The sequence below is a fragment of the Thermobia domestica genome, chromosome 18 (assembly GCF_964235325.1).
Source record: "Thermobia domestica chromosome 18, izTheDome1.hap1.1, whole genome shotgun sequence".
NCBI lineage: Eukaryota > Metazoa > Arthropoda > Insecta > Zygentoma > Lepismatidae > Thermobia > Thermobia domestica.
This window is the reverse complement of record NC_137471.1, coordinates 123,529,040-123,542,020: the sequence shown is the minus strand read 5'-3', so window position 1 is coordinate 123,542,020 and position 12,981 is coordinate 123,529,040. Positions and strand designations below refer to the sequence as shown.

The 12,981-nt window shown below is 35.7% G+C and overlaps 1 protein-coding gene across 1 annotated transcript in view; it reads right to left on the bottom strand.

Annotated features, from left to right (window-relative positions):
• LOC145674766 (DNA repair and recombination protein RAD54B-like) overlaps window positions 1–11,623 on the bottom strand; it is a 122,904-nt gene extending 111,281 nt beyond the window's left edge. The window contains exons 1-2 of the mRNA XM_081744956.1: window positions 11,484–11,623; window positions 1,941–2,190 (exon numbers count right to left, since the gene is read on the bottom strand). Of these exons, the coding sequence (XP_081601082.1) occupies window positions 1,941–2,190; window positions 11,484–11,574 (341 nt within the window). The 5' untranslated portion in view covers window positions 11,575–11,623. The remainder of the gene's footprint in view (window positions 1–1,940; window positions 2,191–11,483) is intronic.
• Window positions 11,624–12,981: the final 1,358 nt, after the last annotated feature.

Genomic DNA, 12,981 nt, shown 5'->3' with positions numbered 1-12,981 from the left:
TTAAGAACACTTAAAAACTATATACTACATTCCTATGTACCAAAAATATGACGCTAAAAATAAATAAATAAATAAAAAAGCTTTCCTTTTTGCATTATTCTCCGGACACTGGATAACTTCTTGGAAAAAGGGACAATTCAATTAAAAACTAGTGTAATAGGCCCTACCTTCAGTAACTATGTCATCAAAACATATGGATAGAGTAAAAAAAATATAATAAAAAAAGCTAATTAGTAGGTGATGTATGTTGTCTTTGAGCTTCAATTTCTTACTAGAAAGATAACAATAACCTCATCCTCTAAAGGCACTTGATCCACAGCATACGATTCTATTTCTTCTTTTCGATCGTTTGTTTCAATGCTACCACATTCTACGTTAAGCGTTAGCATTCGGTTAAACTTAAAATACGAGGGCAAATCAGAATATGTTTTCCGTGGTGGGTATGGACAGAATGTTTACGGAAGGCAAATAATATACTGCAAAAATAAATAAAAAACAACACTTACTTTATTTATTTATTTTTACGTAAATACCAAGGATGCTGATGTATTTATCATACCGCTTTCCACGATTTTTAAATGCCCTCTTGGAAAAATACTGTTCTCGATACGAAATTCTCCTTCACGTCTGCCTTTAAATAGTCATTGGTTCCAAAATGCCTTCCTTCAATGGAAGACAGAAGTTGTTGGGTGAAAGGTTGGGACTGGATGACGGTGGGCAAGGCGCTCCAAACTGAGGTTGAAAAGATAGTTTTACATTGCCACCGCTCAGTGTGGTCTCGCATTGTCGTCCGAAGAAGAACGCCGTGTGTGAGTAAGGTCAGGCTGCTTCCTGTGAATACCACATTTCAGTCTTGCCAGTGTGAGACAATAACGTGACCACTGATTACTGCAACCTCCATTCTTGCCCGACACAGAACAAGCTGCTCATCCGAATTTTCTGCTAGCACTGCGATAGTGCCAACTGCAAGATTTTGGACGCACGTCTCCGAATTACGTATGGATAGCTCTCGTATTAAGTCGATGTCTTAATACTTCCATGTTTTACGATTTCTCGGGAGAAAACGGAGGAAAAACGTATTTTCCGATATCCCCTCATGGTAATTTATTAACTATTGTAGAGGATATCAGGCTTAGCGCCTATTTTGAATTCTCCCTGCATGTTATTATTCTTCAAACAAGAAATTGTAATTACTAAATAATAAAGAAGAGACTTTCCTATGTTGTCACCTCATCCCAATACAAATTCACGCTTACCATTCTCTTCCTAGTTTCCGTAACTTCATCAAAAACGCAGCCACGCCGTTTCAGCAATTAACAAACTTCCCTATTGACCAAGATAATTTTGATGAGATAGTCACCCACGTGCGGAGCACCAGGAAAAAGCGAAAGCAGGGAAGTATAACAAAACCAGGGGACACGGGACCCTCGAGGTGAGAAGTGTGACAGAAGCCGCCAAAAACACATTTTGGACCGCTATTCAGAAGAGTCGTCCTAACAGCAATTGAGAGACGGTCGGCACGCCTGGGCCCTCAGCATCCACTACATGACAGAGGTGTCATTCCGAAGAGGTCAGAACATCTGGAAGCTGTTGCCCTAAGGTCGAGAGGTTCTTCACTCTCGAACGTGAGGTTCGGGATCGATACCAGACGGAAACACTCAACGGATTGGAGGATAAGGCTTCACCGATATTTGAAGAGGCTCGTCACATCGAAATGGTTGAGGTACAGTAAAACCCTTTCCTTTCCTAACCTTTGCGTCTCTGTGATTTCTTCTATTAGAAAACATGCATTTCATTTCATTCATCCCCAATTAATTACTTCAGCGCTGTACTGCTCAGATCCCCACGTTCTTTTAGTAAAAACTGACAATTGAAACAACTGTGATTGTAACCCCACAGTACAGTACAGCAAGACTATTATATTATTCCATTAATCTTACCTTTTATCAGGCGAAGCTTCTGTCTGTAGTGGCTGTTGATTTTCGACTTCAGAGGAACAGAAGGCTCGTTTACTAGCAACACTGTAAGAGTCTGTATCTTCACAATTTCTTTTACCTGAAGCACTCGCATAGACTGCTGAATCATTAATTACCTTCGGCGGTTCTTGTGGTTCATTCAGGAGACCTAATATACTGGCTGTATCACGAACAGCGTTCGGTACATTCACTAAGGGAGAAGCTGGAGTGGTCTCTGGAAACACAGAAAATAAATGATTGAATATTATGCACAACATTGAACTGAAACTAAGCTTCAATTCTTATGAATGTAAGAGACGAAAGCCAAATGTAGCTAACAAGAAAGTAACTCACTCTTACTTCTGGTGCTTTTCCTTGGCAAAAAGCTGCCAACAATCAAAATTTCAAGCACTAACCTGTGATTATCACAAGGACAAAGGCAAAAAGGCTAAAACCACAACACACAAGTAAACTTACATTAGGGAGTATGGCAAGGGCACTTTAAATATACATAAATACATAAATAAAATAAAACCGATCACTTAAATATATTGAAGTACAATATAGTGTATGGAAGTTCAATTTTACATTATTACTATTATTATTATTACTATTATCCTGTCGTACTTACTTCGATTTTCAACTTCGGTTGATTTGAAGTTTAACGTCCCTTCTCAGCAAAAAGATTGTGTAAGACTTGAACCTACACCTTAACATGAATCCGAAGAGCTCCTACTGGGATATAATATGTCTCTCTCGCGTAGAGGGCAAATACGAGAGTCACGATACGAGTTTATTTATTTTCAACCTTTGCTTTTATTTCTAATGATTTACATAACTAAAATTTGAAATGCAGTATATTGATTGGTTATGAAGAATTAGAAAGTGTTGGGAAATATGAGGAAATGTACAAGGAGATGAAATCTATGGACCTTCGCAAGAAACAAGAGGGTATTACGATGGCACTAGAAAATAAGAATGAAAGGTAGTAAGCGAGAGAAGTGAAGTCTTAGGAAGATGGAAAGAATATGTTGAGGACTTATGTGAGAGTAGGAATAGATCATGTGCCCTAGATTGAAGCAGAAAATGAAGTAGACGAGGATGATAAACGGTTTAGTATCCTTCGGGATGAGTTTGAAAAAGCTACCGGAATATCAGAGGTTAGGAATGGAAAGTCAAACGGGATATATAATATATCAATCGAATTCATCAAGAATATGGGAGACAAGGGCAAGAAAGAATTGTTCCGACTGCGCAATGAAATATATGAAACAGATGAGTGGCCAAACGAAGACGATCATGATATCGATGGCTAAGAAATCGAAGAAATCGAACAAAGAGATGTGAGGAATATAGAACAATCTCATGCAGCAAAAACTTTGCTTAGAATTTTGAACAGAAGGTTGTATGAAAGAACAAATGAAGAAGTTGAGGAGGAACAGTTTGGGTTCAGGAGAGGTAAGGGCACAAGAGATGCAATTGGATTATTAAGGGTGATCGGTGAAAGGTTCAAAGAAAAACGGAAAGAGGTGTGTGTGGTATTTGTTGATCTACAAAAGGCTTTTGTGCGCGTGAATTTGGAATTGATGTTGAAAGTTCTAAAGAAGACTGAGTTGGAATGGAAAGATGGAAGACTCATAAGAAACTTATATACGAACCAACAAATATGCGTTAGAATAAGAGAGGAAATGACAGAGCGGAGTGCAACTGGAAGGAGAGTTCGACACGGATGTTACATTATTTAGTATCTATCTTGAAGAGACAGTGAAAAAGAGCCTGCAAAATGAAGAAGGCATTTCAGTAGGAGTAGAATGCTTAGGTGTATAGCACTTGTTAAAATCAATAACATGTTAAAAAATATGACGAAGCGCTTTGAAGCATATGGGATGAAAATAAATGTTGGAAAAACAAAAGCCATGGTGACTGGAACGAAGGGGTCGGTATCAAATATACAAGTAGGGGGGAGGGGATAGAGCACGTGAATAGTTTTCGATATCTGGGTAGTATTATTAGTGATGATATGAAATGTGAACGTAAAATAAAAGCAACGATAGGAATGGCGAAAAAAGCCTTTAGGAGGAAGAAAATACCATTTTGTGGGATCTTGAACAAAAAGTCGAAAAAAAGATCCATAAGGTGCTTCGTGTGGAGTATTGTGCTGTATGGGTCAGAAACATTGACATTACGTAAAAATGATGAAAAACGACTGGAAGATTTCAAAATATGAGTGTGGAGAAGAATGAAGAGAACTACCTAGGTGGAGCGGAAAAGGAATGAGTGGGTGTCAGAAATGGTGGGGGAGAAAGAACAATTGTAGACATTATTATGAAGAGGAAGAGAAACTGGATGGGACATAGGCTAAGAAGGAACTGTATCATGAGGGATGCATGCTAGAAAGTATTGAAACTATCTGCAAGAAATGCAATGCAGTCTAATATTGTTATCAAATTTTGCGTCAATGTCAGTTTGTGCATCCAACTGTTACGAGAGTATGTTTATTTTACTAGGAAAATCAACGCAAAAATACAGAGCCGTAACGAAGAGAACACACTCAATGTTTTTTATATATTCGATTTCTTTACTTACAATGTAGAACATGAATTTTGTATTTATGGTACTATATTATAATAAAAGTACTGTTAAGTGTCATTACCAATATCGTATGCTGTTATATTGAGTATTTTTCAAACTTTATTAAATACAATGATAACTCAACATGAAATGTAACGTCACTCATTACTGTCATTACTGACAATAGGAAACTTTGATGAGCGGTTCAAACAACTGCTCGGTGATTCTCGGGGTGATTATTGACGGAGCTTCTAGTGTTAAGTACGTAAAGGAAAAAAGATAAACGAATAAAATAGTTTATCAATTATTCAACGAAGGCAACTAATCTTCCGAATTCTGAAACTGACCATAAGCCCCATCTAGGAGCTATTATATATTATGAGTTTGCAAAATATGTCTCAGCTACAGAGAGTGATCACAGAAATATGCCAATAAGATCGTAGGGCGTGTATTCTACTAAAACAAAAATGCTTTATTACTAAACACTTCATATAGAAGTAGTATGGAAGACAATAAGATACAAGTAAAAGAAAAACAAGCCAGAACAGTCTCAGAACTATTAGGAAGATTACTGAAACTCAGAAACAGATTAAAAGGAAATAAAGTAGTAAATGGCATGCAATTCTTTTTATTTTTTTCAGTTTAACGTCCCACGATCATACAAGGCTACGGGAGATGATGATGATAAGAAATGATAATGATGGAGCAATGAAGTGGGAGAAAAAGGGAGAATCCCGCGAAAACCTCTACACAGGGTGTTTGTCCATTACAAAGCTCATTTGGCGGAGCTGGGATGGAACCAAGGATTTCACGCGCTAGAAGCGAGCGCTCTACCACTAAACTACTGCGGCCCCACATGCAATAACTCAACACACAGAATACCACACAATTTGTTCCTAAATATAGGGGAGAGGCTTCAACTGAGACACACAATTGGAGAAATGCATTATTCATTATTCCACGTATCATGACCAGGTAACACTACAATAACCTTAATCGAAGACATGAACTATGAACGTTGTACTGTAACAGATAGCCTAAAAAAACCGACGTGTTCGAACATACAGTTAAAGGGAACATTAGGCTAAAAACAAAGAGAGTATCATTGATAAAAGAAAGAAATCCATACTATATGTAAGAACTGAATATTTGTATAAACTGAAAAAAAAAAAAAAAAAAAAAATCGAACTTCCGCATGGAACAATATACGATGCGCACAAGTTACGAGAAAGCCTTAGCTGAAAACACAATGAAATTAAGTTATGAGCAGGACTGTAAAATGCAAAGACATAGCAATGTATTTATTCACTTTTGACTTAAGTTCCTTAGAATGGCGTGTAGTGTCATGCCTACATTTCGGGAATTTCAGTTTTAACTGGATGGATGAGTGCTTATTTGGAACGGTAAAAATACAATAATTTGAATGTAACATATTGCTAGAAAAAAAATACCTTATCGACTATCTTAAGTTGTGTTCCAAAACTGGAAAGAAACAAATTATTGGTAAACATTATCGGTGAAATTATTGTAGCCATAACTGTATACGTATGCAATGAAGTTATCAAAGGGAAGGCGGAAGGAAGGGGAATGTACATAGGGAACACCACTCGTAAGTTGAATATTTATAATTTAAAACCATCCAAAACTTGATATAGAGAAAGGTTGGTTAAGTAATGCCCAAAGATAATTAACAAATATAATCACTTTTGAAAACAGTTTGCAATCTTCTCTTCTGAAACAAAAAAGCGCATAAACTGATGCACGATTCAAAGCATGCCACACCACCGCCTGACAGGGTTTGCCCAAGTGGACTCACCTGAAAAACCCACCTGGGTTTTTGAGCTTTTTGATGGTATACTGTTGGTACAATTAAGGTGAACACATTGAAAGTAATTTTTATCAGATTTTGGCCTTTCCTTGGGCAAATGAGATGCTTTTGCGTTAAAGTAGAGAACACCTTTCAACATAAGTTCTGAATGAACAAGAAACCTTACCTTAGTTTAAGATAATTATAGAACAAATTAATGTATGGACTATGGTTATAGGCTGTTTGAAGTAAAATATGTAATTTTATTTTATTTTAAAAAAATACTTTTCATGAATAGTATGCTCGGCGACGCCGAGGGACGTTATCCCTCATATGTTTGACGGGTTTAAGGCCGTATGTGCCAATACTACTAATAAATATGCAGTGTATTAGTAAAACTATTAGTATTATTTTTATTACTTTTGATGGTAACACAAGTATTCTTCAGTAAAATTTGGTTTTCCAACAACAAAATTTTAGTTCAGTTATTTTTGCTACTCTTCAAATAAGATTCGGTAGAATCAACACCAGCAATAGCGTAAAAATTCTTGTCAAATTTAAAAGCTTAATGCTCGGAGTTCCGAAGACAATGTAACGCTTACTATTTCAAGTGCTCAATTCAAAATTCCGTACTATATAATTGAAGTTTCGATGTACAGTAAAGGAAGCAAGCTGCATTTTCGAGGGGGGGGGGGACGTCGTGAAAGAAGTACTCGGGAAATTCCCGCAGTTGAACGCACAAAGCATCGGAAGTGAATACTTCAACATTAAAAACCATTTATTTTACGCTGGAAAATATTTAATTTCATTTAAGACTTTTTGAAACATTTACTTTATAAAATATGAATTATATATTTGTTTTAAATTAATTTTCTGGAAAGAACTGTCTTGCAACAAGTGCTTGGGAAATTCCCGTAATTCAACGCACAAAGTATCGGAAGTGATATTCAACAAAACATTTGGGAAATGTCAGCGAGACTTCTGGGATGATTTGATCTACATTTCTTCATTCGTCCTTTAGATCATTAGACGAATATTTCATCTCCATCAGCTCTGACCGTTCCCCCCCTGGAGGTTATCCGCCCCTGGTGTACCACACATACTACTGAGTTCCCCTTTCGGATTTTTAAGTTTAAATTTTCAGCTTACAAGCACGAGACATTCTAAATTTCCTGTATAGATCTTAGCTGCATACCAACGTAAAATTTCAAAATGGCGGCAATTTTTTTTCAAAATAGCTGTTATCCACGCTACAAAGCGCAATTTTCGGTCTTTCAAGTTGAAACTTTCAGAGTAGAAGCACGAGATACTCTAAATTTGCTGTATATATTTTCTCGGTGATCCAATGTAAAATTTCAAAACGGTGGCCATTTTTTCAAAATTGCACTGAATAGAAAATTATTGCAAGTTGTGACAATGATAAGCTTGAAATATAAATTACATTTTAACACTTCTATTCCAAAGACATTGAAATATTTTGAAAAAAAAAAAAAAAAAAACAATTAAACCCGAAAATACCCATATGGGCCCAGGTGGGTTGGGCTTTATCAGAAAAACCCGGGTTTTTTCAAACCCTGCCGCCTGACGAGTGACAATCACTAATTAACAAGGTATATCTCATTCCCCGTTCAGATAATTCCATTACATTTCTTTGATATTCTTGTAGCTTTCACTCATATTTTTTTATTCTCAGTAAAAAAGAAAGCATGGGAGAGGCGAACTCTTGACATTACAAGGAATTGTCAGGAATCCGAATCTGAAGTAAGTGAGATAATTTTAAATTTCTAAGCGTGATGAGATACTGTCTGAATGTGATCACCAGGGCCCGGATCTTGTTGACCTAAACTTTTCTAAAAAGTGACCTATAAAATGACACTAAAATTCCTGTAAAATGACCCTAAAATGCACAAAAATTGACTTTAAACTTGCATTTTTTTAAACTTTTACTTCGTTAAACATGGACATTTTTTGAATATCTACTGGATTTTAAATATCATTTCTGTCATTTTCAAAAGTTTTGTTTCAGTTAGCTGCAGCCCATTGATCAAATGTTGTGTTCAATGATCAGTCCATTGTACTGTATTGTAAGTACTGAAAGTGTCAATTCACTCGCGAGTTGAAACTAGGAAATACAAGTTCAGTACAAGTTTGAAACTTGAAATCAAAGTTCGCAGGTATAGACTGTATACACAAGAATAATAGATAAAAAAGTTTAAAATCTTTGAACGCCTTTCAATTTATTTCTAGTTATTCACGTGATCATATCTTATGTGGTCAACAACCCAAAACCATCTGTTTCACCACCTACCAACCCCCACCCCTCATCAACCAGCTACAACTTAGTATTCATTAGCTTGTTAGGAATACAGTTTTTCCACCCCAATAGTCACGAAGCAGAAAAAGAGATCATTTAACTTCGTGTTCTTCAAATCCGTAAACAGTGTTCATTTTAAGATTTCTTTATGTAGAAGAAAAAGAATAAAAAGACCATAAGTGACCTAAAAGTTACCTTAAAATATTAAAAAATGACCCAAAACTTAAAAACGACAAAAAAGTGACCAAATGCTGACTCTAAAAACATATATTTTTAGAACCTAGAGTTGATGAATAACGTTTTTCTTTCAACTTGCCTTGTCCTATGCATAACAGAAAAAAGTTGACTTGTCAACAAGATCCGGGCCCTGGTGATCACTAATAGTTAAACAATGACTCTGATATTAGCGGTTCTTTGGAAAAGGACTTAAGTAAATTTCACGAAACACTTTACTTTGAAGTTTAGCTCCTCTTTTCAGCATCAAGGCTATATGAGACGTGCAGCCACAACCTGACGTGGGGTCCGAACCACATGAGCTCCTACCAGGAATTGAACCCAAGACTCAAGCGGCACAGACAAGTAGCTAATCACACAGCCACGACGGAGCTCTGGACCTACAGTTTCAGGTGGTGAGCCAAAGATACTCATATAAAAGGCATGCCCGCTAGTCACTAGACCAGCAAAGAGCAGAGAAAATCTTCAGAAATCAACATTCTTCAATCAGTGGATCTGGCATATGATGGGAACAGGATTAGCTGCTCAGGAAATATCAGAATAGAAATTCCAGGGCACACACGAAGAGATAAGTGGATATTAATTTTAATAAAAATGTACGAAACTTTATCTGCGTTGTTGGCATTTATTCCGAAGTTGGTCGTCCGCCTGGTTTTCGAAAAATAATAATAATAATAATAATAATAATAATAATAATAATAATAATAATAATAATAATAATAATATAATAATAATAATAATAATAATAATAATAGATCAATTATTATTTAAGATCATCAACTTTCAAGACCTCTTTAAAAATGTATAATACAGTATGGTAGGATAGAGTAGGGTTAGCTTATGGTTAGGGATGTTTGGACCCATTTTGTTAAGATTAATAAGAGTGTAAGTTCTCGTCTTTGCGTAAGGATACCAAGTGGAGTGTCTCTGTACACCTGCAACCATGTTCAGAATACAAATGCTCATTACTTTCCCACAATTCAACTATGCGGTAACCTTGAGCGAAGTAATTCCCTCCCCTTGCCTAACAGTTCCATGATTATATCCACATAGAATATATGAAAAAATAAACACAAGTTCCGCTCTCCTTGCATATTAGCAAGCACACAAACGAGCAAATTATTATTTCTTCCTGGTAAATTTTTAAATATTTGCCAGAAACGGACTACTAACTTTAGAACTTAACCCGCGTTGCAACTTAACGAAATAACGCTAACATTTCTACATCTTAGAAAAGAGATTCAGTCACGACTAATGAAAATGTACACTGGCAATTGGAATAACTAGTATAGATCAGTACTTACTTTACATCATTTAAGTTAATCTAGTGGGAAATACGCAGATGTTTGGAGTCTTTTTGATAACGTTTTCAGTTTACTTACACAATTGTCGCAAAATATTTCTTTTACTGTAGAAACGCATGCATTGATGTATATAACAATCTCAACAACGTTTACACTGTATTGAATACTATTGTTGAATTTGAAAAAATAAATAAATAAGTAAATAAAAATAAAACGTGCACATCCACTTTAATCGCTCTACATTGTAAAATTTTAGTTCAAAGTATTTGTAGTTGGAGATTGTTATATAAAAAAAGTATATATATAAATATATATATATATATATATATATATATATATATATATAAGTGTGTGTGTGTGTGTGAGAGAGAGAGAGAGAGAGAAAGAGAGAGAGACAGAGAGAGACAGAGAGGTTCATCCAGAAAATAAAGACTTTTTAGTTATAGAGAATGAAAAACACAATATTTATTGGAAAAAAACAATTCTGTTACATACCTGAAGCTTCCTTCATTTCTCTATATAATCACCTCCTACATTTAAGTATTTATCACATCTGATCATGAGCTTCAGAATTCCGATATTATATTCTTCTGCCGCTAGTTCATTAAACTAGCTGGTAACTGCATTCTTCAACTCATCATCATTTCCAAAACTTTTTCCGCCCAGAAACTCTTTCAACTTAGGGAAATGATGAAGATCATTAGCATAAAATCCACCAAAAGAACGGTTGCCGAACCCGATTACAATCCCAAAGGACGGTTGCCATTAACTTTCATGTCGAGAGAGTCTGTCTGAATTTTCTCGGTGATTTGCGTGATGAGGGATGATGCCACTCAAGTGATTGGTGCTTGCTCTCTGGGGTGATGTGACACACCCAGGTCTCATCACCAGTCACAATCCGATTAAGAAAGGCGTCTCCATCTGTGTGTTATCGTGTCAAGAATGTCAAAGCTGAGTCTTTTGTTTGAATGCAGTAACTACCTGGTTTAATGAACTGGCCGCAGAAGAGTATAGCATGGGAACTCTTGAAGCTCGTAAACAGATGCGACAAATGTTTAAATGAAGGTCGTGATTGTGTAGACAAGAGAGGAAAGCTTCAGGCGTATAACAAAATTGTTTTTTCCCAATAAATATAGTGCTTTTCATCTTGTATAACTGAATGGTCTTTATTTTCTGGATGTCCCTCGTATTTAAAAGAATAAAAAAAAACCTTTCCATCTTAAAAATACCATGATTTTTTATTGCGTACAAGATAGATTCATATTCATGGCCAATATTAAGGACTGAATTTTAATTACCTTTCTTATTCTCATCCTTACTACTGACAGTATTTTTATTTATCCATGGTGCAGAAAACCCCTTTCTTGACGGAGCAGCTGACCTACGCATTTTAATAACAATCCAGTATCACTCTGAAAAGAGATCAGAATATAACATTACTTATGTACAAATTTTATAAAATTATTAATTCATACGTGAAAATGATTATTCGAAAAGAGCACTAAAACTATCAACGGGTGACAATATCGTAGGACTTTCTACGTGTTGAAATAGTATAAATTGTTAAATCATTGGACAATTTGTTGTTATGTTAGTGCAATTATAGTCTATTGTTGAATAGTTTCTACTTGGAGTTAATGTATTGATCTAGAAGCTTCTATGTTGAACTTTTCAGAATAGGCACCTCCCCGTCAGCCTAGCACAGAGTTTCGCAAGCTAGGGTTGCGAAGATAAACGGAAGAGATAAATATAACTGGAATCGAATACCGGAAAATATTTTAAATTATTTTTAATTTTGTTCTGATATGCATACTTTTATTTTTACACATACTGTTAAGAACAACAAAAAACAGGGCTACTGAACATTTTGAACAGGTGCAGAGTTGTTTAAAAATCAATTTAAATGAAAGAAGTATGATATGAAACCAATGAGAACTGCATATTAAGATACAATTAAAACTGAAAGCCAATGAGATTCTTGAGCATGGTGTGATTTCACTAGTGCGGCAATGTCCAGTTCAATCTTCGTGACGCACATTATCAAACTATTTTCAACTGATAAGCGATTTCTTGTATTTCTTTTAGTGCTTACCACTGAAAAAAATTTGCACAGGTACGATGTAGCAAATGGAACTGTTACTTTTAAAACAGGAGATACCAGACCAGGATATTCGTCTCTCCTCTTCAGCCAGAACTTGTCTAAGCTTAGTTACAGAAAACTAGTTGCAAGGATTTGTAGCACGAAAATTCTATTAGTTGGTCAAGAAGTTGTGGGCTTAGATCAGCTACGTTTATGGCCTTTTCAATGAAGGGATTTAATATCCATATTGAACCAACACTTTCAGCGTAGGGAATATGCAACTCTTACTGTATCCACTATATACAAGAAATGGATTCTATTATTACAGAAATAGATGGATATCGTGAGATATCCCCAATAGCAGGCTTTCCAATGCTAATGGAAAAAATATAGGAGGTTTCGTGAAGCTGTGAAAAAGGAACATTTCAATTATTCAATAGGCAGGGAAAAAAATCACATGGAAATTACACCACTGTTATATGAACATACATTCTACTCTAAATATAACTATAAGGGTAAATGTCTTGTTGCAAAATTTTATGCGAGTTTCTTAGTGTTTTCCTACATAGCTCACCAGTACTAAGCAACGACCATAAGGAAAGTGTAAAAAGGATCTGCATCAGAAAATCAATGTTTGTAAGTATACGTCTGCAAGATGTGAATAATGTTATCGCTTTCACGATCCTATCATTTCTAGCTATCGTTTGTATGCTAAA